Consider the following 24,768-nt stretch of genomic DNA (forward strand, 5'->3'; position numbering starts at 1 on the left):
CGGGATATTACAATACATGTATATTGTTGACATAGATTGTGACCTAAAAAAGTCCCTTGCGGACATTTTGTTAGTTGGTGAATTCAAGTCGCACAGGTACTTTGCCTGATTATATTGTAAGTGAAGTTATACACTCTAGTTTACAGGATCATATTTTAATTTTTTAGCTATGAGCCTGATGAAACATTGATTACTAGGTTTAACGAAGTCATTGTAATCAATATTTTTCGTGATCGATTAATCGGTATCTGTATCTGTAACGGGAGAGACAAACATGATCTTTATAATGGATATACTTTCCTTCGGCACAATGATATGATCACTGTAGATAACTGCATAATGAATTGTCCATCATTTGATATTTGGACTCATAGTTTCAAATTTTAATGTTTTCTCTGATCATATTCCTTCGCGTTAAAGACAAGTGTAGCCTCTCCTATGGTGCAAAGAGATATTAGCCAGGGAAAGAAAATCCCTGTTTATAAGTGGGATAATGATCAAAATCGTACATTTTCTTATATTCATTACATGCATGTGAAAAAAATCAATAAATGCAACTGTTTTACCAGACAATGTAACTCAGGATGATATTTTGTCAATAAGTTTAATGAGGTTTTACTTAAAACCATGTAACCTTATCTTGTTAATTCCGCCTCTACAAAGAGTATTAACTTGCATAAGCCCCAAAGTAAAAAGTTGATATATATTACTGATGGCCGTGATTTGATGACGAGTTTAAATCACTTTTACATTGTATAAAAATATTTTACATATTTTTAACAAAATAAGACCATGTTCAATCATACGAAGTTGTTTAACCATGAAAAGATATATAAGTTACAAGAGAGCTTGAAAAAAGGTTGGAAAGAAACATGATACCGGATATAGTATCTGCGTTTAAATAATCCAAAGCACTTTTATAGAAAGTTGGCATGTCAAGTCAAAGCAACCAACTATAGATTTAAATACTCAAGATTATTTTAACAACAATGGCCAAAAACGAGAACTCTGTTGAGATTCATAGTGAACAGAACATTGATTGCTAATTTCTTACAAGAATATGATGTAACATTATAGCAGAAACTAGATGAAGTAATTAATAAATCAATTATGTTATATATTTTTCTTACCTATAATATATAATCTGTTTATAAACATTTTTAACTCGAGCCATTTTCCATCAGATTGGTCCGTGTCTGTTATAACCCCTGTACATAAGAAGGGCGATATATCAGTCCTAATAATCTCAGGGAATATAAGTATTGTAAGATTTTTAGGAAAATTGTTAACTTTGTAGGGAAAATGTTTACTTCAGTGTTAAATAACATACTATCACAATGGTCAGAATCTTATGATATTAGTTCTGACGCCTAGTTCGGGTTCAAACCAGGACTTATTACAGTTGACGCATTTTTTTTTTTTTTTTTTTTACATTCTGTTATAACAAAGTCTTCCAGTATACATCAACGACTAAACTGCTGTTTGTTGATTTCAGAGAAGCATTCAACAGATTGACAGGCTTAAACTCTGGTATAAATTTTCGAAAACAGGAATAAGAGGGGAAGTCATCAGAGTAATTAAATCTATAATAATAAATATAAAGGCACACGTGAAATCTTAATTGAATTGAATTAAATTGAATGGGAAACTGTCCGGTTTTTTCTACAATTATATTGGTTTATTACAGGGCGAAACATTATCGCGGATACTTTTTTCTATGTATGTTAATGATTTTGAATCATTTTTCATAAACAATTGTGGTAATTACAATTTTGAAGAGCTCAGTTTATATTTATTACTATATATTTTTGAGTCTGCTGAAGGTCTTCAAGAAGTGCTGGATAACTTGAATGTATATTGCAGGCAGTGGAATTTAAAAAGCTAAAATATCTTTCTTTCGCAAAGCAGATAAAATAAGAAACAGTGAGGATATGGTATTATAAGAATAGAATTGCTAAATGTGTGGACTTTTTCATACTTCGGTGTAATATTAAGTCACAATAAAAAGTTTGATATTCAAAAAAAACTTTATGCGCAAGCAGGGAAAGCCAGGTTTTTATTATTCCAAAATGTTCAAATCTAATCTAATTATTAAAACTATGCTTCATTTCTTTATATACATATGTGGGTAACATACACTTTATGCTAGTAAAATTTGAGTTGTATGCGAAGCCCTTGTGTAGAAAAGAAACTATTAAAAGTAAAACGAAAAGATAAAGATAAACAAATAATGGCGTAATTTCTTTTGAATTAGGTCGCTTTCTCTTAGATTTTATTGAAAGTACAAGAGAACAAAATACTTAAGCCGTTTACAGTGAGAAGTGTATTATCTGTAGCTGTTATGATTTTTTTGGTCTAAAATGCCATTTACCTCCATAATAAACATATTATAGACATGCTTTAGTAAAAGTTAACAAAAGTTGAATTTTTCAAATCAGTTTATAATATGGTTCCGCAATTCAAATGCCAATATCATGACCCTGGGCCTCTTGGTTATTGAGAAGAAGTTTGAAATAAAAAGTTGATGTTAGCTAACTTGTCCTTTGGTTAGTTAAAAATTAAATTTGAAGGATTTTTCGCAAAAATATATAAACAAAAATATTTTGATAGTGGAAGGATTTGGTGTCTGTGTTATCAACATAACAAAGGTTATTCAACAGATATATTTAAATTAGTAAATTTTGCTTTAGCTTGAAGTAGAAGTAACAGTCACATACTTCTGATAAGTTCTCTTTTTGGATAAATTCTTAAAGGGTTTTCGACACGTATTTTTTTCATTTTCTGTTAGCCCGACCCCATAAATGTTGGCTGACACAGGTTTCCACCTCGCCTTACAAAGCTGTTTATCTATTTTAGGCCAGTAGGGGGATATTGCTGCTGGCTGAAAAAAATTAATGAGCTATGTGGTCACGTTGTCCGACGCGTCATCTGGTTCACCTCACCAATATCACTAGGCCAGAATCTGCCTCGTTATATGCATTTATAGAGGGAAACTTCAAAGAGCCCCATATTATTTTGTAAACATTGAAAGCAATGACAGTGAATGTCCTGATTTTATCATCTTACATGTTTAGATTTTCTTTCCACACCTCATGTCTGTAATTGTATAATCGAAATAGTAGACCAGCGGACAATAGCATAACCTTGGTAATTTACTAATATCACATGTCATCTTTTTTTTTTAGTTTTAAAAACTCAAACAATGACATATACACTATAGGTCTACTCAGAGATGTAAATGTCACATATGTGATATATACATCTCTGGTCTACTATACAGTGAGGTGACAAAATGATATTACTTGTGCAGTCTTTTTACGGTGATTAATTTTCCTAGCCTTGTTAACCATTTTATTTTTTGGCATAATTTGATAAGATTTTATACACTTTTAAGAACATGTTTTACCCTTTCCTGACGTAATACTAATATGAAAATATCCATTTCTTAATTTTGCAAGATAAAGATTTGATAAAAATGCAGTAGTTTGAAATACTGTTGTCTCATCCTGATGTAATGTAATTAGATAGTACGTAATCACAGAGCTGGGTTTTTTTTTTTTTTTATCTAAGACGATACATGGGTTTTTTTGTACATCGAACTTTGAGGATTTCCTTTGTACATATTAAATCAACAATTTTTTAATATTGGTTGAAGTTAAAGCGTCCAGATAATTGTTTACTCAAAGCATGTTATGATGACATGTTGGAAACTAAAGATCCTTGGATTCTTTGTCTAAATCAGAAACTCTGAACTGTCAGTCTTGGGTATATGTTTGGAGAAATCAGTTACTGTTCTGATCAATTTTACAGTAATGTATTCAAACAACGTCCTTTTTTTGACAATTTCCTTAAAGAGTGTTTTATGAAGTTTATGAAGGAAATGTATTTGATGTGGTGAAAATGCTACGCAGACATTCGTATTGATTTGATTAAAACATATCATTTAAAATACCCTAGTATGTTTAAACGTATTCAGTTACTCAAAGTAGAAAATATAAAAGAACTTACCAATTTAGGAAAATATTTATCACTATAGCAAATAAACTAAAGGAAAGATTTTTTATAAGATTTTAATTAGAATATATTCATTTTTAATGATTATTTCTCTGTTTCCCTGTAACAAATCTGACAAATTAGCTTATTGAATTATAAATCATGTAAGAGTGGATGCTTTTGTCCATTAATGTTATATACTATTTTATCCAATAAGTTGTAAAACTTATGGAATAAAGTTGAATTGAATACAGCTGTTTAATGACTAACCGGATCATCACTGGAGTACATGTAACCAATTCACTGTTGTAACCCAATATATTAATGTAAAGTATTCCCACATTACAAAACCGTTGCAATGGCAGATAGTGTGTAAATAGTGATTTAATGTGACATATTTGGGTGTTTCTAACGTTAGTTATACTATCAGCTTAACTGTCGTCTCGGCAGCAGTGAACCTGTGACGTAGGAGGCTGACCGACCTCGTTATCAGAATGAAATTTTGCATATAGGCCAGTTTTCCAGATGGACCCATTATACACAACCCCAGGAGTGTGGGAGTAATTTGACTAGCTTTTCAGAAAACCAACCTATAGACAACTTTAACCTTTCTGTGTCTAAAACCCTTTAATTGAATATACAAGAGATCCCAGAGGGATCTTGGCGCCCACCATTAAATGATCTTCATAGGTTCCATATCAGATTGATCTTTTCTCTACTTTTCCCTCTATAGCTAGTACTTTTCCAACAAGGGGAACCTATATATAAAATTTAAGATTTAGCGATAATGGCTGTCTGTCGGCCATGTTGTTTTCCGATTGGTCCCAATATACAAAACAATATATAGCTAGGCACTGAGGGGAACCTACATATGAAATTTGAGAAAGATCCCTTCAGTACTTTCTGAGAAATAGCGATAACAAACTTCAATTGTCAAAATCCAAGATGGCTGCCTGTCGGCCATGTTGTTTTCCGATTGGTCTCAAAATGCAATATGCATAACTAGGCATCAAGGGGAGCCTACATACATATGAAATTTGAGAAAGATTCCTTCAGTACTTTCTGAGAAATAGCGATAACAAACTTCAATTGTCAATATCCAAGATGGCTGCCTGTTGGCCATGTTGTTTTCCGATTGGTCTCAATATGTATAACTAGGCACCAAGGAGAACCTACATATGGACTGAAGTTTGATGTCTTCCCGTAACTGCCTTTGAAGTGAAGCATGTGCCATTGATTGTTTGTCCCTTTTGGAGAAAATATATCAGCAGAATACCATCTGCACCCCAGAAAACCGAGGTCATAACCTTCCCAGCTGATGAAACAGTCTTTGCCTTCTTTGGCGGGGGAGAGCCAAGGTGCTCCCATTGTTTCATCCATTGTGTGCTTCTGATCAATTGTCAGAAGTCTTAGTACCAATCGGGGCGAAAGCTTTCTCATTGCAAGATCCTCTGTCACAATGGAATGTACTCTTTCCTGTAAAATGCCAACTCTACTGGCTATATATCTTTCTGTGGCTCGTCTGTCAGTCATAACAATATCAAGAACTTTATTTACCATTTCTGGGGTTGCAACATTGACAGGCTTTCCAGGACGGGGGTCATCCTCAAGGCTCTGTCGGCCGCGCTTAAATTCCGCAACCTACCCCTTCACTGTAGCATATGAAGGGACATCTTTCACTAGTGTAGCTATCGTAGCATTATGAATATCCTTTGGTGTTAAACAGTTTTAGGCAAATAATGGATCACTGCTCTTTCACCAATTTTGTCAATTTTGCAAAAGCCGCTTGTCTTGTTTACTAACCAAATGAGACCAGTCCTTTGGTACACGGCCCTATATAGTCAGCAAATAGTAGGGCTTAAAAAGAACATCCTCGAGTACCTCCTTTAATACAAGGCTCACAATATATCAATCATCCCTCGTATCATGTTATATGTTTTGGTCACATGTCGTTCCATGCTACCTTTACAATATGTTTATAACGGCACATTGCGGTGGCGTTTCCGCTTAATTTGGAAATAACTCTCTTAGAAACTTTGAAAAATAAAACAAAAATCCCAAAACTACCTGAGTACATCATTTGGTGATACTGAGAGGCGTGATTTTTTTTCAAATACAGAACAGCTTACAGTTTCTAATGAAGTTGTTGATTTGAAGTATAGATCTATGCGAGATAATCTCCTCTTCCTTAGAATCATATTGGATGATGGACCAGACTTCTACATCATTGATCATTTCAGGACACCAACAGAAGATTGCGTCAGTAAACTCACTCGTGTCATTAAGGAAAAATTAGAAGTTCAGTAGGATATAACCGTGGATAGAGCAAACAGAATCGGGCCCAATCCCAGGGGAAAACCAGACCAATCGCTGATATATGTCAAAATAGAAACGAGAAGGGGAAACAGGAAACTAGCGCCAAGAAAATTAAAGGATTCGCCTTTCCGGATCACCGAATGAATTCCTAAGGAAGTGCGTGTCACATGGAAAAGGCTATGAATGCAAGAGATGCCGAGAAGAAAGCTCGTGACAAGCTATATATATGAAGAGCCTACGTCGGTTGTTGGTCAATCGTCTGAGCCATCGTTCTCTAATAACTCATCAATTTCTACTCATGGTGGTGGAAATCGTGGAAAGGGGCGTGGTGTTCAGGGGCAGAGAGGAAACAGTCGTTAGGACAAGGGGAGAATAACATTTCTTACATTAAAGTTATAGCATGGGTTATTGATGGTGGACTTAGCTCTGAAATTAACTCTACTGACATTTTAAACGAGATTACATATAGTTCATTTAATTGAATGTTGGATAAATAAAGATTATTCTGTTAGTTTCAGTATTGCTTCACAAGGTGGTTGGATTATAATCCTAGTTAAGGATAAGCTGGTCAATGATGTATAAATGTTGTTGAAAATATATTTAACACAACAATATGGATAAAAATATTGAAGAATTTAGTTAAAGGATGAGAGAGATATACTATTTATTTACATGCCTGCCACAAACTCGGGATATTACAATACATGTATATTGTTGACATAGATTGTGACCTAAAAAAGTCCCTTGCGGACATTTTGTTAGTTGGTGAATTCAAGTCGCACAGGTACTTTGCCTGATTATATTGTAAGTGAAGTTATACACTCTAGTTTACAGGATCATATTTTAATTTTTTAGCTATGAGCCTGATGAAGCATTGATTACTAGGTTTAACGAAGTCATTGTAATCAATATTTTTCGTGATCGATTAATCGGTATCTGTAATGGGAGAGACAAACATGATCTTTATAATGGATATACTTTCCTTCGGCACAATGATATGATCACTGTAGATAACTTCATAATGAATTGTCCATCATTTGATATTTGGACTCATAGTTTCAAATTTTAATGTTTTCTCTGATCATATTCCTTCGCGTTAAAGACAAGTGTAGCCTCTCCTATGGTGCAAAGAGATATTAGCCAGGGAAAGAAAATCTCTGTTTATAAGTGGGATAATAATCAAAATCGTACATTTTCTTATATTCATTACATGCATGTGAAAAAAATCAATAAATGCAACTGTTTTACCAGACAATGTAACTCAGGATGATATTTTGTCAATAAGTTTAATGAGGTTTTACTTAAAACCATGTAACCTTATCTTGTTAATTCCGCCTCTACAAAAAGTATTAACTTGCATAAGCCCCAAAGTAAAAAGTTGATATATATTACTGATGGTCGTGATTTGATGACGAGTTTAAATCACTTTTACATTGTATAAAAATATTTTACATATTTTAAACAAAATAAGACCATGTTCAATCATACGAAGTTGTTTAACCATGAAAAGATATATAAGTTACAAGAGAGCTTGAAAAAAGGTTGGAAAGAAACATGATACCGGATATAGTATCTGCGTTTAAATAATCCAAAGCACTTTTATAGAAAGTTGGCATGTCAAGTCAAAGCAACCAACTATAGATTTAAATACTCAAGATTATTTTAACAACAATGGCCAAAAACGAGAACTCTGTTGAGATTCATAGTGAACAGAACATTGATTGCTAATTTCTTACAAGAATATGATGTAACATTATAGCAGAAACTAGACGAAGTAATTAATAAATCAATTATGTTATATATTTTTCTTACCTATAATATATAATGTTTATAAACATTTTTAACTCGAGCCATTTTCCATCAGATTGGTCCGTGTCTGTTATAACCCCTGTACATAAGAAGGGCGATATATCAGTTCCTAATAATCTCAGGGAATAAGTATTGTAAGATTTTTAGGAAAATTGTTAACTTTGTAGGGAAAATGTTCACTTCAGTGTTAAATAACATACTATTACAATGGTCAGAATCTTATGATATTAGTTCTGATGCCCTGTTCGGGTTCAAACCAGGACTTATTACAGTTGACCCTATTTTTTGTTTACATTCTGTTATAAAGTCTTCCAGTATACATCAACGACTAAACTGCTGTTTGTTGATTTTAGAGAAGCATTCAACAGATTGACAGGCTTAAACTCTGGTATAAACTTTCGAAAACAGGAATAAGAGGGGAAGTCATCAGAATAATTAAATCTATAATAATAAATACAAAAGCACATGTGGAATCTTAATTGAATTGAATTGAATTAAATTGAATGGGGAACTGTCCGGTTTTTTCTATAATTATATTTGTTTATTACAGGGCGAAACATTATCGACGATACTATTTTCTATGTATGTTAATGATTTTGAATCATTTTTCATAAACAATTGTGGTAATTACAATTTTGAAGAGCTCAGTTTATATCTATTACTATATGTTGATGATATGGATTGAGTCTGCCGAAGGTCTTCAAGAAGTGCAAGATAACTTGGATGTATATTGCAGGCAGTGGAATTTAAAAAGCTAAAATAGTTTTCTTTCGCAAAGCAGATAAAATAAGAAACAATGAGGATATGGTATTATAAGAATAGAATTGCTAAATGTGTGGACTTTTTCATACTTCGGTGTAATATTAAGTCACAATAAAAAGTCTGATATTAAAAAAAATCTTTATGCGCAAGCAGGGAAAGCCAGGTTTTTATTATTCCAAAATGTTCAAATCTAATCTAATTATTAAAACTATGCTTCATGTTTTTATATACATATGTGGGTAACATACACTTTATGCTAGTAAAATTTGAGTTGTATGCAAAGCCCTTGATGTAGAAAAGAAACTATTAAAAGTAAAACGAAAAGATAAAGATCAACAAATAATGGCGTGATTTCTTCTGAATTAGGTCGCTTTCTCATAGATTTTATTGAAAAGTACAAGAGAACAAAATACTTACAAGTCGTTTACAGTGAGAAGTGTATTATTTGTAGCTGTTATGATTTTTTTGGTTTAAATGCCATTTACCTCCATAATAAACATATTATAGACATGCTTTAGTAAAAGTTAACAAAAGTTGAATTTTCCAAATCAGTTTATAATATGGTTCCGCAATTCAAATGCCAATATCATGACCCTGGGCCTCTTGGTTATTGAGAAGAAGTTTGAAATAAAAAGTTGATGTTAGCTAACTTGTCCTTTGGTTAGTTAAAAATTAAATTTGAAGGATTTTTCGCAAAATATATATAAAAAAAATATATTTTGATAGTGGAAGGATTTGGTGTCTTTGTTATCAACATAAAGGTTATTCAACAGATATATTGAAATTAGTAAATTTTACTTTAGTTTGAAGTACAAGTAACACAGTCACATACTTCTGATAAGTTCTCTTTTTAGATAAATTCTTAACTGAATATAAAATGTACCATTACAATGTTGCATCTTTGTAACAAGGATACCAATTAAGCATGGTAACTATTAAGAATGAAAACTGATGTTAATTCTTGAAGATTTTTATTGGTCCTATACTACAGCATACAGGTTACAGAAACTTAACAATATATAATACACAACATATTTTATACATCATTTCCTTTTTGAAGCACTGAGCTTTCGTCTAGCTTCTAAAAATGCTTCAAACTTTTTCTTCTTGTCACTTTCTTGTTTCTTAATTTGATGCCTAGCACGTGATGACTTGACAATGTTGCCTGTATCAAAGTTCTGGTCCTGGCCAGAATCACTACTTTCACTGTCAGAATTACTAGTATAATCACTGTTAGAATCATTGTCACAATTACTGTCAGAGCTACTGACCATTTTTAAACCAGTTTTATGTTTAGAAGCACTGTCAGACATTCTGGAACACTTTGAACCAGGTTTGTTTTGAGTACCACTTTCAGCACCATTTTCTGAATTCGTGCATCTGGCTGTTCCACATACAGGTTCCAGAGAGTTGCGTAATGCAGCAACATCTCCGGGCAATTGGTTTGAATTATTCTGATTTTTTATTTCATTGTCTGTACATGGTTGTGTCCCCTTAGCTGATGTCTCAGTACTTTGGTCTGAGTCACTACTGCTCTCTATCCTGGATTGCCTTCGTTTTGACTGACATGACCTTGACCTCAACTCCCATTCAATGTCATCTGGATCATTCTCTTGTGTACTTTTTCCACACATGTCCTCTCCAGACTGCTTGTATTGTCCACTTGACCCACTTCCACTGTTCACTCCTGATGAATTGCCACCAGGCCTGTCACATCCATGGTCATCGTTAACTGATCCAGTATCACATTCACTGTCTTTTAAACTAGTAGTGATTCCCTCATTATCAGACTCACTGCTCGAGCTCACTGGACCACGGATTTTGCTATGATACCCTTTCACTCTATGGACGTGTCTGCCTGTAGTCGCAGCTCTATGTTTCTGTAAAAAAAACATTAAATCTTCAATTTAATATGTAGCTTTTTTTAATCTTGATATTATAAACATACATATGAATAAAATATTAACAAAAATATGCTTGTTTTATTTATAACGAAGTCAAGTTTCATAAATGCTCATATATCATTAAAATTGCTTGGCTCTATATGTTCTAATAAAATTCACATTCATTACTAGACAGCCATTGTGATGTCACCAGTAGCTATAAGGAGACTTCTTTCATTCTTTATTATCATCGAAAAGACCTACAAATACGACACAATACAATACATTTTCACTCTCGCATTCACATATATAATACAGTACTAAAGACAACTTGCGACGACCAAGGTTTCGGACCTCCGATAAATACAGCGACGTATATTGTATTAATAATTATTATAATATCATAATATTAATATAATAGTAACATATTAATATGTATCCATTATATTATACCCGCAGGTATAGAATGTACCTACCGGTGACAAATGGCGCCCAATGTGGGGCGCCTTTTGTCACCGGTAGCTCGGTAGAAACAACATCAACCAATAGGAGACTTCTTTCATTCTTTATTATCATCAGAAAGACCGGGCGATACTGCTCCTGTACGGGTAGTTCATAGAACATGTATATCTGTTGTAATACTAGATACATGTACAACTGTAGGTGTAGTAGTGGCGGCAGTGACAGATCCTTCTCTTACGAGTCGGATTGTAGAAATGACTTGGGTAGTAAGTATTTACCCAGAAGTCATAATATAGTGGCAGGAATATAGGGTGCTTTATTCGTGCAGAGGGAAAAGTCCAAAGTCTACGAGGTCTACGTCATACATACAACTCAGTTGGAATGTTGAAACGGAACATAACAACACAGTACATATATATTCCAAACTGATGACGTCACATACCCTGTTCACAACACAGGGACACCACTCATACACACAGTCGTTACTAATATAAATACACACACCCTGTTCACAACACAGGGACACCACACATACACACAGTCGTTACTAAAATAAATACACACACCTGTTCACAACACAGGGACACCACACATACACATGTACACAGTCATTACTAATATAAATACACACACCTGTTCACAACACAGGGACACCACACATACACACAGTCGTTACTAATATAAATACACACACCCTGTTCACAACACAGGGACACCACACATACACACAGTCGTCACTAATATAAATACACACACCCTGTTCACAACACAGGGACACCACTCATACACACAGTCGTTACTAATATAAATACACATACCTGTTCACAACACAGGGACACCACTCATACACACAGTCGTTACTAATATAAATACACACACCTGTTCACAACACAGGGACACCACACATACACACAGTCGTTACTAATATAAATACACACACCTGGGCTACAGTGAGAAGAGACTATTTAGTTACCACTGGTTGCAGTTTTATTTTGATGATCATTTTACCATTGGTAATCACCATTCAAGGGTCAGTAAAAATGAAGGACCATGTAGTTTGTTCAGTAAATCTGGCATGGGTATGTGTAATTACTCATTACAGATAATCATTGTTCTGGAATGGGTACGTGTAACTCATTACAGAAATCAGTCATAAAGAATAAATTATCTGGGGGCTATTGTATTAAAATCAAATAAATACAAACAATAGGTGATAATACAAGATAAACGTCCCTCAATGCTGAGAGGCATTAACATTCTGTACCAGATCTATCAATGTGTTACATGTTGTGTTTTTCTTATCAAAAACCTTTTTCAAATAACAAGCATATATTCTTGGTTTAGGAGAGTATGATTAGTTATACAGTACATTGTATTCAGTTATCGTTAATCACTTACCACCCTAACTACACGTAGTATGTTAAGAAATCATATCTGTACCTTTTGACAATTTATTTTGGTGTTATCAGATTCATCACCTTCCTTGTCTTCTACCTCACTGGGAACCATTTCTTCTTCCTCTGACACAGTCCCATCGGAAACTACAAAATCATCTGTACCAGAGTCGTCACCATCAGAGTTATAGAGGTCTTGATTGTATCGATGAGTTCTATGTAATATAAATTGTGTATTGTTATATAAATTTTGTAAGTACAGCTATTATTGAAAACATGCCAGAAACATTAATCTGTTACCTTTTTTTCAGTTTTGAAATCTTTTTATTCATCCTTTGGATATTATGAGTACATAAAATACATAGAAAAAGTCTGAATTATAGATACAGTTTTACAGCAACACAATATGGATTTTTTTGTGAAGAGGATCAAGAGTGTCAATGATTTTAGAAAATGTGTACATATATATATATTGAACAATTTTAATGGCTATATAATAAATATACAGCATTGAACAATTAAGATAAAGATGTACCATTGTAGATATATATATAGCTGACAGTATTAAGAAGTTGATAGGTGTTACCGTGTACATATATAGTATTGAAGAATTATGACATGTGTATGTATAGTTGACAATCACTTGCATAAACTGGCGATGTTGCATGAGAATAACAGTTTTTAAGAAACAGCAGAAATGCAAGCTACCCGAGGATTATTTTTTGAGACTTAATTATCTCCCTTTGATTAATAGCTCTATCTGGAGCTGCATATAATATAAAAAGGCTATTGAAAGTAGCTATTGTTAATTATTGAATTTATGGCATGTACATTATATGGCAAGTAATGAATAGAGTTATAAAAAATATAAAGGATTTTTATTTCTTATTGGTACAACATTTAATACAGCTTTCACACTCAATTTCACACCTTTACTGAATGCATATATATACAGTATACTTATACAAATAAGTGGTGTATTTTCAGTTTGAGAAAAAAAATCTATTTTATATGGACCATTTATTTTCAAACTCATTGTACTCCATCCTATTTCTAAATATTACTTCTTCTATTTTCAGGTAAATATCTAATTTGTTTTTAAAGCCATTTATATTAGGAAGACGATTTCTAAGTCTTTGTTTGTAAATATGAAACTTTGCTAATAGAAGTAAAGTGTTGAGATATTTTAACTCTTGTTCCTTGAGTAACTTACCCAATATTAAATCAACATTTTGTAGTACCTTTAATAGAGCTTTCATATGATGATGTTTTCAATTACAGAAATTTGACTCTTTCAGGATTTGTTAAATGCAAAAAGGCAATTCTACAAAATGCCATCAGGAGGTCTGAGGTGACTTTCAAAAATGTTTCAGGTGGATTGAGCAAATCCATAGAAGGTCCAAAGGAGGTCTGATGTAGTAGAAATTCTACAAAATAACCCTAGGAGGTCTATAGGTGGCTACAAAATAACCCCAGGAGGTCTACAGGTGACTACAAAATAACCTTAGGAGGTCTACAGGTGACTACAAAATAACCCTAGGAGGTCTACAGGTGACTACAAAATAACCCCAGGAGGTCTACAGGTGACTACAAAATAACCCTAGGAGGTTTTACAGGTGACTACAAAATAACCCTAGGAGGTCTACAGGTGACTACAAAATAACACTAGGAGGTCTACAGGTGACTACAAAATAACCCCAGGAGGTCTACAGGTGACTACAAAATAACACTAGGTGGTCTACAGGTGACTACAAAATAACCCTAGGAGGTCTACAGGTGACTACAAAATAACCCTAGGAGGTCTACAGGTGACTTAAGAAATAATTAATGATGATTCGTGTATTGTTGCAGGATATACAACGAGGACGAGGATATTTTGCAATTAAATTAATAACGAAGGCCGCAGGCCAGAGTTAATAATTAAAATTGCAAATTATCGGAGTCCGAGTTGTATATCCTGCAACAATACACGAGTCAAAGTTGATTATTTCTATTCTACCATGTACTGTTTAGTTCTGAGATCTACCTGTTCTTAATAGAAAAAACGGCAAAGAAACCCGGGAAAAATTTGTAATTTATCTCTTGAGTATTGCATAATTTTGTTGATAAAGTATACATTTCTTTACATGCACTACAGTACTACAATCAAGAACATCTATCATATGGCATTGATTTTAAGAATCTAAATAAAATAGGGATGAAAAAAAAAAAGCAGCCTTCATAGGATTCGAACTCGCGTGGTGATAAAAAGATAAGAGACTAACCCATTAGCCCACTCGGCTACAGTAACCGTATTAATATTGGGTGAATATTAGATACATAACATTGCAACAGCCGTGGCTCACGAGCATGTATTATTGACACGCGTGTGTATTATTTAACATGGTAGAATACAAAATAACACTAGGAGGTCTACAGGTGACTACAAAATAACCCCAGGAGGTCTACAGGTGACTACAAAATAACCCTAGGAGGTCTACAGGTGACTACAAAATAACCCCAGGAGGTCTACAGGTGACTACAAAATAACCCTAGGAGGTCTACAGGTGACTACAAAATAACCCTAGGAGGTCTACAGGTGACTACAAAACGCTCCAGGAGGTCTACAGGTGACTACAAAACGCTACAGGAGGTCTGAAGCAACTCTACACAAGAGGCCCATGGGTCTTAAATTGGTCACCTTATTTCTGTTATATTTCAATCAATTTGACCCGAAGGTCGTTCTGGCCCCTTCCATCAGCCACTGGGTGATATTAGTCAAGGTGTGTATACATACAAACTGTCATCCCAAACTGATAATTCTAACCAAGGTTGAACTGTTTCAAATGGCAATTCAACAAATCTCATGTTCGAAAAAATTTGATTCATCTCTATATATATATCAACATGAATTGTATGCCTATCCAGGGGAAAAGGTGACAAGAAATTCATAATTTGGTAAAGCAAATTACGACCTTTCCATCTAAAAAGAGTATTTGATTCTACTTTACCTGTATCTGGGATCTTGAAGAGAAGATTTTTGAGATTTCAGTAAATCCGACTCCGGGCCCCTGGGGGTAAGGGGACCATGTAATTCATAATTTTGTTTTACCTTTAGCCATGGAAGTATTCTGCATAATGGCATTGAATTTGATTCAGGGGTTTCTGAGAAGAAGTTGAATAAGTTGTTTATAAACAGACAAGACAAACGCAGGACTCATGAAGACGGTAAAAAAATGTGATATTGCAATAGGTCTCTTGAGATGGTCGCAGATGACCTAAAAATGACCCCAGGATTGTACTTCTTTTCATTACATTTTTGATTATATTGAAAACAAATAAAATACAGAATGTTGAGGAAAACAGACAAAAATTAAGTCAACATGTTCAGTGATCAAACTTACATTCTGGTGAAATTGTTAACAATTTTCTTTGGTTTCAGACGACTTATTGCCTTGTCAGCAGACGTTGGGGTTGTTGGAATGTCACTCCAGACACTATCACGTGACGGCATTTGAAAGGATCTGGAATATCTTTTGTGAAGCCTTTCAGAACTTCTTGATCCCTAAAGAAAACAAGTCCCAAATGATTTATGACTCATAATAAAAGTAACTACATACATATATGCATGCAAACATTATTCAATGAAACCAATTTATACTTGCCAACTTCTTGAAATTTCCATGGTGTATATTCATTTTTAAACATGACTTCCATATCACAAAATAAAATTGTAAAACAATATAATGGTAACAGTCCGAGTTTCCTTTAGCCCTGACACTAGTCTTGGACATTCTGACAGATAGATGACCAAGTCTGGTGTCAGGTCAGAGGAAACTTGGCCTAAATGTGTAATTTTTTAAATTATGAATGATAAAAAGAGTGTTGATGTATGTCAACAATTCAATCATGTCACACCAACAATTTCTTGCATTGATTTGATGCATTATTATAATTTACATGTTAGAGTGCCAACAGACTGAACAGTTTATGAGAAAAATAATTATAACCCGCCACTGTCACATTCGAAAGTTGAACCTACATGTATCCTGATTACAGGAGCTTGTTTCTATATATTACTGATCACTAAAAGTAGTATTTGAGTCTGATATTAGGGTCTGTATTATATATGCTATATATTTTGATACCTGATAATGAAAGATCTAATTATAAACGGATCTCTCCATACATAATGTTATTGTATGGAGTATATATATAATGGGAGGTCTTATTTACGTTACAGTTGTAGCTGAAACACAAACTGAAATTATTTCATTTTTGCTCCATTTTACTGATCAACTGTGTACTATAACTGTACAAAGGGGAGCAAATTGGGGCATCTATCCAGGGACATATATAGATATAGTACATCCTTGGTATATATAATAATCTAGGTTAATCTAGCCCCCTCCCAAAGTGCACCTACTATAAGTATACTGCAGTACATGCAGTAAAATTATTTATTGCTATTTTTTCAGTGAAATATATCAAACTAATAAAACATATTTTCACTGCAGCGATATCGATTAGCAGTGAAATATAAGATTTTTCAGTGAAAAATTAAGTTTTTCATCTTTGGCAAAACAGAGCCTCAAATCTTTGGCTTTGTATTCACCTCACTGAAACTTGCCAATTTTTCCAATCAAAGTCAGTATAAATAAATGGTTATTTTGCTGTATTTCTTAAATATTCTGGAATATAATGTATACATGTACATGTATTTCACTCATATTCCGATAACAGCAGAAAACGCTTAATTTGCGTTGATCAGTCCTAACAAAATGGCACCGACAAGTTGACGTGGAGTAACGTCACAAGGAGATGACTTCATGAATTATGTTACTGATTTCTGCACTTTTTGACACTATTAATTCTTCAGTGTTTTTAATTTTGTATATGGATATGTATATATACAATGCAATAAAAGAAAATTTAATGGTTAAAAAATATCAATATTCTGTTGAAATACATGTTTATTAAATGAGAAACCATTCAATATCCTCTATATATGGCCATGGGAAACCATTCAATATATATACAAGTAAAGGCCATATATAATTTAGGCTTAATTATTTATTTTCTAAATGTAACAGGTATGTCTAATAACAGGATTTTAACGTTCAATCAATTAGAATATGTAACAATCCAAATAAAATACCTTGCTTACTATATATCACACAGGGTATTTTTAGTGAGGTACGGACAAAAGCCCCCCCGGACATTAGCCCCCCCGGACATTAGCCCAGGTAGGACAAAAGCCCCCCCGGACATTAGCCCCTTCACACTAATCAAAAAGTGGACAAAAGCCCCTTCATAAAAAAAATTATATTTATTTTTTTTATTTTTTATGTTTTTATTTATTCATTTTTTTTTTAAATTACAATATATGTTTTAGCAGTGGTTATATTAAGGTAGACCGACCCTTCTGTGACATCACAGACATGAGTCCGGCGTCCGGCGATCCGGGCCCTTGATTATATTCACGAATAGTTACATCTGGTTTAATTTTCAAGTCAGCTGGGAGATAAATGTTTAGGCCTACAGCACGATGCGGTCAAGAGGTAAAGGGGTCAGTTTTGTAAAACTAAAAGACTAGGTAAGGCTTATGCTTTCAATGAAGTGAGAACATAAATTAAAGATGGTCCATTGAAAACAAGGACAGCGCCGATGTATCACATAATGTGCCAATGTGTGACGACCATATAACGTTAGTTACAATCTCGGCGGAGACAATTTATATCAAGTCAGGAAGAGGTTAGCACATCTCCAATTTATGGCAATGTAGAACAAGAGGACACTTCATGGCGCACGGGCCGACGCATAGTGGAGTTGGGGACTTTGGCCGATGCTCTAAAAGTACATGCACTTTGCGGCAACCAACAATTACTTCAGTATGTACTCCATCTGTCAGATTGTATATTGTTTGGGGAACGTAAGTTCGGCCTTGCGCACTTTACATGTGATATATTGTTATTCAGAATGCGAGGTAGTCAATTATATTCCAACCGCGGCTAGACACAGATCAGAAAAAGGAGGAAACGCATGGGACGTAAACACAAAACTTGCAACATGCATTGATGGTATAAAAGATCTATATAAACTCTCACGAAATTTACGTTGACATTCGACAGTTTTTCAAAAACCTAAAACCCGTGAAATTGATGTAGATGTTAAGTGCCTTTTTACTCATATTCTGGATATATTATAAATATTGTATTTAATTAACTGTAGGCCTATAAAACACGTTTCTTGTGATCGGTCTAGGCTGGAGATTTCACTCCATGGGGAGCTCTCTACCAGGTTCGAGCAGTTTTATAAATAGATCACAACAAAAACGGATGACGGATTGACAAGCACAAATTCGGACCCTTTAAAGAGGCATGTCCGTGAATGAATTGTAACGAGTTGCATAAATGCAAAAAATACATAAACAAAAACCATCAAAAGGCCAACTCTGTTAATTTCTACATCACTACCATGTCAGCAAATTGCGGCGCCCGGGTGTAAAGCTCAAGAGCGTCTTCATTGCCACAGGTGTAAAATACGGAAATGTTTAATTTTCCTATTTAACTATTACCAATCAATCCAATAAGACTTGATGATGTCAAAATATATAATTCCGATAAACTGTGAGATTTACAGTCATTTCGATCGCGGATTTTGCTGTATATGTTGCATAATTCGTGGATTGCGGCATAATTTGGTCATACCCGCCTACAATGTGGGCGAATTAGCAAAAAATGAGAGGTGTTTTTCCTGTCAGTTATCCTTGCAAGTTATAGCCAATTTATCATTTTGTTCCGTGGTCGGGTTATTTTCCTTGAAGGACATCATTATCACATCAAAAAAGAGAAAAAATATCCCAACCGTTCTTCCGATCCCGTCTTCGGCGTTCATTTTCTATCGAAATTATCGTTGCCCGGGTGTAAAATTCATCGATGCCCAGGTGTAAGCACCGGCGCCCGGTCAGTACGATTGAACCCGGTGAGTAAAGCCTGGGGTCGCGGTTCGATGACGGTGGAGGCACACTACTTGCTTTTCTGTTACATCGGTTGACCACTCCAAGTGCAAGCTATATGAAAATGAGAGGCTTCGTTGGGGATAAAACCTGGGTTAATGTGTGTTCGGGGCGAACACGTTTGAAAAGTGAGGAATAGTGAGGCAGGTTTTAATTGTAAATAGGGTACATAGTGATTTCAGGTGGGGGAATTTCCATTAAGTCAGTCGGTAGAGCGACGGAGCAGTAAGCAGAGGGTCGCGGGTTTAACCCCTTGTGGCGGCACTAAATTCGCTTTCCTGTTATATATATCATGAAAATATTGTTGTATCGTCTGCCCTTTTACGTTGTTAGTAGCAAAGAAATATGGCAGTAGGATACTGATGCCATTATTAAGTGCACGATCATTTGGAATCCAACAATGCAAAGTAAAGACAATGAAATTCACATCAGGACAAACAATAAACAAGTCTGTCACTCAACTTGCAGTGTTCGAAAGTAAAGGTGGTCCGATGGCCAGAGGCTATAGAAAACCTGGTCGGTCTATGTAAAATTTCTCAGTGTTGGCCCCAATGGCTATGAAAAGTTTGAGTCCTGACATACATTACAATTCATGTAAACAACATTCCAATATTTTCTGACAAATGATGATATGAAATCCGAGCTTAAAATAGAGGTTTTTTTTAACCCATAATAGCGTGTTATTACTGGATGATGCAAGCGTTTGCGTGACAGTAATGCTACTTTTCAACAATATGTTTACAAAATGGGTCTGTGGAAAAATGACTTGGGCTATGGGATTTCAATTTTCTGTAGACATACTGTCTAAGGAATTTTCATATATACTTTCATGTATAGATGTTTAGATGTAATACATAGTTATGTTACAATGTGTTGTAGCATTTTTTTTGTGTCATTCTTTTAAATTAACCCCCCCCCCCCCTAAAAAAAAAAGTCTAAAATCTGAAAATGTGGTAGTATATATGTAACAGGAGCGTACGTTAAACTGCACCCGACTCGCCCTTGTGGACCAACAACCCAGGTTCGATGGGTAACTTGTATCTGTCGTATAGAGAGAAAACAAACGCCTTGAACTACAATTAACACTTTATTAACGATGACATAAACATTTACAACATGAAATTACATATAAACGGACAGCAGCATAGGCCTAGCTATATAATAAACATCCTAACCTAAAACCACCCCCATACCTGTACGACCTAACTAAACCCAACATCCCGACTAATACTTTCGTGTAAATTTGGCAGAGGACTCTATTTGTGTAAACTGTGGTAACATTTGTGAAAATGCGCATCATTTCTTTTTTGAATGTCCAATATATGCTACTGCTCGTGCTGAAATGTTCCAATATTTTAATGATTTAAATATACATGTAAATTTAAATTTGTTATTATATGGTAATGAAAACTTGGCTTTGGAAGTGAATAGTTATGTATTTGGATATGTGCAGTCTTTCATAAAGTCCAGCAGAAGATTTTGAATACATATACTTGTATCTCTTTATTATGTAAATGTACATTGTATGTTAAATTATCAATTTTTCCTCCTAAATGTTACATGATTTACTATATATTATACCTATGTCATTACTTGTAAATATTAACATGTTGAGTGGAGAAGGCTTCATAAGTTGTAATAACTTGTGCCTAATCCTATTGTTCTTGTTTAGACAATAAAATATGTTTAAAGTCAAGACTAGTACTACCCACCCAAGACCCTACATACCCTAACGTTACATTAGTACTAGCGAGAAAGACGTGACAGCACACAGGAAATTAATCCATCAGACTGCCCAGTATACGATACACCACCCTAAATTTATCCCACTTTTTAACAATACAAAACTATAAGGACCAATCACGACAGAGGATACACAGGCACGACAGACACTGACGAAAAAGCAAGCGACTACGAACAATGCACGACAAAAACATCGACCAGAGACAGCACAAGTGAACAGAGGACTAGCAAAGGTCAAGGTGACACAGGTACACATAGTACAGACACGACATATAGGCATGACATATAGTTATCGTTAAGCTTAACCCTGTCAGCTTAACCTGTCAGTACATACACGATAACATCCCCCGCTACATATACATACTCATGTTACGGTGAGTGATTACTGTCATAGGCTGCGCTCTTCTAAGGCTTTGCCTTAATTCAAATTACATTATCGCATAGGTTGGAACGCTCGACACTCGAGCAACCTTGTTTAGCGCTGCAAATGAAGCTCATATTGTGCATATTCTGGCATTCTGTATCACCGATACGCTTCGTTTGACATGGCGTATTAGAAGAAAGCGTCTGAAGGACCGTTAGTGTAATGTTCTAATTTTCATCCGGAAAAGAGGAAAATATCCGGAAAATGTTAATTGCGTTTGGGAAATCAAACAAATAAAATTCTTTTAGAAAAAAAGAAAGCACCAGTAACATAGATTACAATATAATTTATGAAAGAAAATGGTAAAGATTTAACAAAAAAATTCATCAATCTCAGATTCCAAAATAACTGCTCTAATTTGGTAATTTGAGCCATACTTGAAGCAAAAGTTTTGGGGTACTAGCAAAGTAAACGGACATAGTGTCAAAAGTAATATGGTGAGGTGTTATTTTTATTTTTTTCTCTTAAAGCATACATATGAAATTTTTAATTAAGCAAAAAAAAGGGGGTAATTTTTCTGTTCATTTTTTCAGGAAAAAAATAAACGTGTATTTTTTTAAATCAATTTTTCACTAAAAATAACAGGTTTTTCGTATAAAAATAGCCATATTTTGTTAACCACCCAAAGAATCTTCTCTTTTTTTGATAATTATGAATGATATTGCTCATACTGATGATATAAATAGGATATAAACTCCTTTTTATGCTTGAGGTGAATATTATCGGGGAAAGATAAAATCTACCAAAATCCTTAAAAATATGGTTCAGCTATTAATTAATACGTATCTTTATGTGGCCCTGGTAGTAAAACGAACGTGGTGACATATGTTTTTTATGTGCTTTTTGTGATAAGAGCATAATTAACATTGAAATAAAAATAAAATTAAGGAGATCTATCAGAGGAAACCCGAAGGGTCGGTCTACCTTAAGTGCTACATATATATGTAAGTGACTTCAGTCACCAGTGGCTTCTGCAATGTAAACAACTACTTGAACTGTTACATAAACAATAAGCTGTTACACAGGTGTTTGGTAGGTTTTTCATTGATGTTGTATTGTGATCTCCTCGAAGGAAATATATCATTAATAGCTTCATGTGTATCAACAGTGAAATTTCTATGTTTGCACAGGTATAAATTGTTTTTATATTGTTTCTTTGATTTTAATCATTCCTAAAATTAAAATTACAACACAGAGCAACATGTTTTGTAGGCATTTCTTTGATTATCAATATTTGCAGTATATTACAAATTTCAGAGATAAAAACAGCAGTATATATACAGTTTTTGTTTTTCAAAAGTACAGATTTATATAAAGTATACCAGCTAAATTTATAATGAAGGGGCTTTTGTCCGGGGGGGGGGGGGGGGGGGGGGGGCTAATGTCCGGGGGGGGGCTTTCGTCCGGAGGGGCTTTTGTCCTAGGGGCTAATGTCCGGGGGGGCTTTTGTCCGTAAATTCCTCTAGCCCTGACATAGGCCTAATGACTGGTGCATAGCTATTTTAGCCCGAATTTCTTTTTGCCCCCGACACCTGTCTTGTGTAGGCACCAGAGGAAACTTGCGCTAGGGTGGTATATTCACAGGTGCCTGACTCGTTTTATAAAATAATAACATATGTACTCTTATATGTTATTATTTTATAAAACGAGTCAGGCACCTGTGGTATCAGTATTACTGTATTCTTTTTGATATAACGTCAAACTCCTGTGGTTTATGCTGTATGCTTCAAAACTCAAGCACCTGTGTAAAAGAACCAACCATCAGAATTCGAAACAGGTGATAATGCAGGTAAATTTTTAACAAAAAACGTGAATTTTGCGATTTCAAGAGTTTTACCAACCATCTGAATTCCGGTATCCACATTCCTATCATTTTCACTTCCGGAGTCTGTTTCCACTTGTGTTGCCACACGACTTTTCTTTTCCGCTGACAGACCTGGTTTGCGGATGCTTTTACGTCGTGAAGGTCCTGAATCCTCGTCACTCGACGAAATAAGTCGCCGTCTCGAAGATTTTCGATTTGACGCCATTATTGATTATGATGATTTAACCGCCAAATATTATGTTTCCAGTTGTTTAATCGGAGTTATCTCCCTTTGGAAAATTGTCTATTGTATACCCATTTGTGTAGATTTCGAATTCGGTTCGAAGCTCATCAAGGACCAGACTTTTTTTAATCATTTTTAACAGATCACATGTTTAATTTGTAAATATATATATATCGTACCTTGGCCTTAGTATTTATAAGGCCAAAGTACAATATATTTTGTTTTACAAATTAAGCATGCGATTGCAATTGTATTGCAATAATTTATTTACTCGTCTATACTGTAACATTTAAATTAAAAACATCATAATCATGTCCACAAGTACCTGTGTTCAGGGCTTACATGTATGTACGCCCCTGGCTGCTCTACGTATACATAGTAACACTGGTGAGAAATAACATATGACAACAAAGGTGAAAGGTAGCATGTGGCCATAGTAACAAACGTGAAAGGTAACATGTGGCCATAGTAACACACGTGAGAGATAACATATGACAATGGTATCAAAGGTGAGATGTAACATTTCAAAATGAAAAAGGATGAAATGTAACATATGACCATAGTAACAAAGGTCAGAGATAACATTTGACAATAGTAATAAAGGTGAGAGTTAACATGTGGCCACAGTAACAAAACTGAGGAGTAATATTAGATAATAGTTACAAATGTGAGAGGTAACATATTACCATAGTAACAAATGTGAGAATTAACATGTAACATATTACCATAGTAACAAATGTGAGAGGTAATATATCACCATAGTAACAAACATGAGAAGTAACATATCACCATAGTAACAAACATGAGAAGTAATATTAGACAATAGTTACAAATGTGAGAGGTAACATATTACCATAGTAACACATGTAGGAGATATCATATGACCATAGTAACAAACGTGAGAGGTAACATATTACCATAGTAACAAACGTGAGAG

General features: G+C 34.5%; 1 protein-coding gene across 1 annotated transcript; it reads right to left on the reverse strand.

The window, feature by feature from the left end:
* Positions 1-9,834: 9,834 nt before the first annotated feature.
* Positions 9,835-23,863, reverse strand: LOC117334651 (clumping factor A-like). Its single transcript, XM_033894392.1, has 4 exons — positions 23,625-23,863; positions 16,003-16,163; positions 12,666-12,834; positions 9,835-10,760 (listed from the first exon to the last, which is right to left on the reverse strand). Exons 1-4 carry the CDS (start codon positions 23,811-23,813, stop codon positions 9,924-9,926), a joined length of 1,356 nt encoding a protein of 451 aa, XP_033750283.1. The 5' UTR covers positions 23,814-23,863; the 3' UTR covers positions 9,835-9,923.
* Positions 23,864-24,768: the final 905 nt, after the last annotated feature.

This window comes from Pecten maximus, chromosome 9, assembly GCF_902652985.1.
Source record: "Pecten maximus chromosome 9, xPecMax1.1, whole genome shotgun sequence".
NCBI classification, from domain to species: domain Eukaryota; kingdom Metazoa; phylum Mollusca; class Bivalvia; order Pectinida; family Pectinidae; genus Pecten; species Pecten maximus.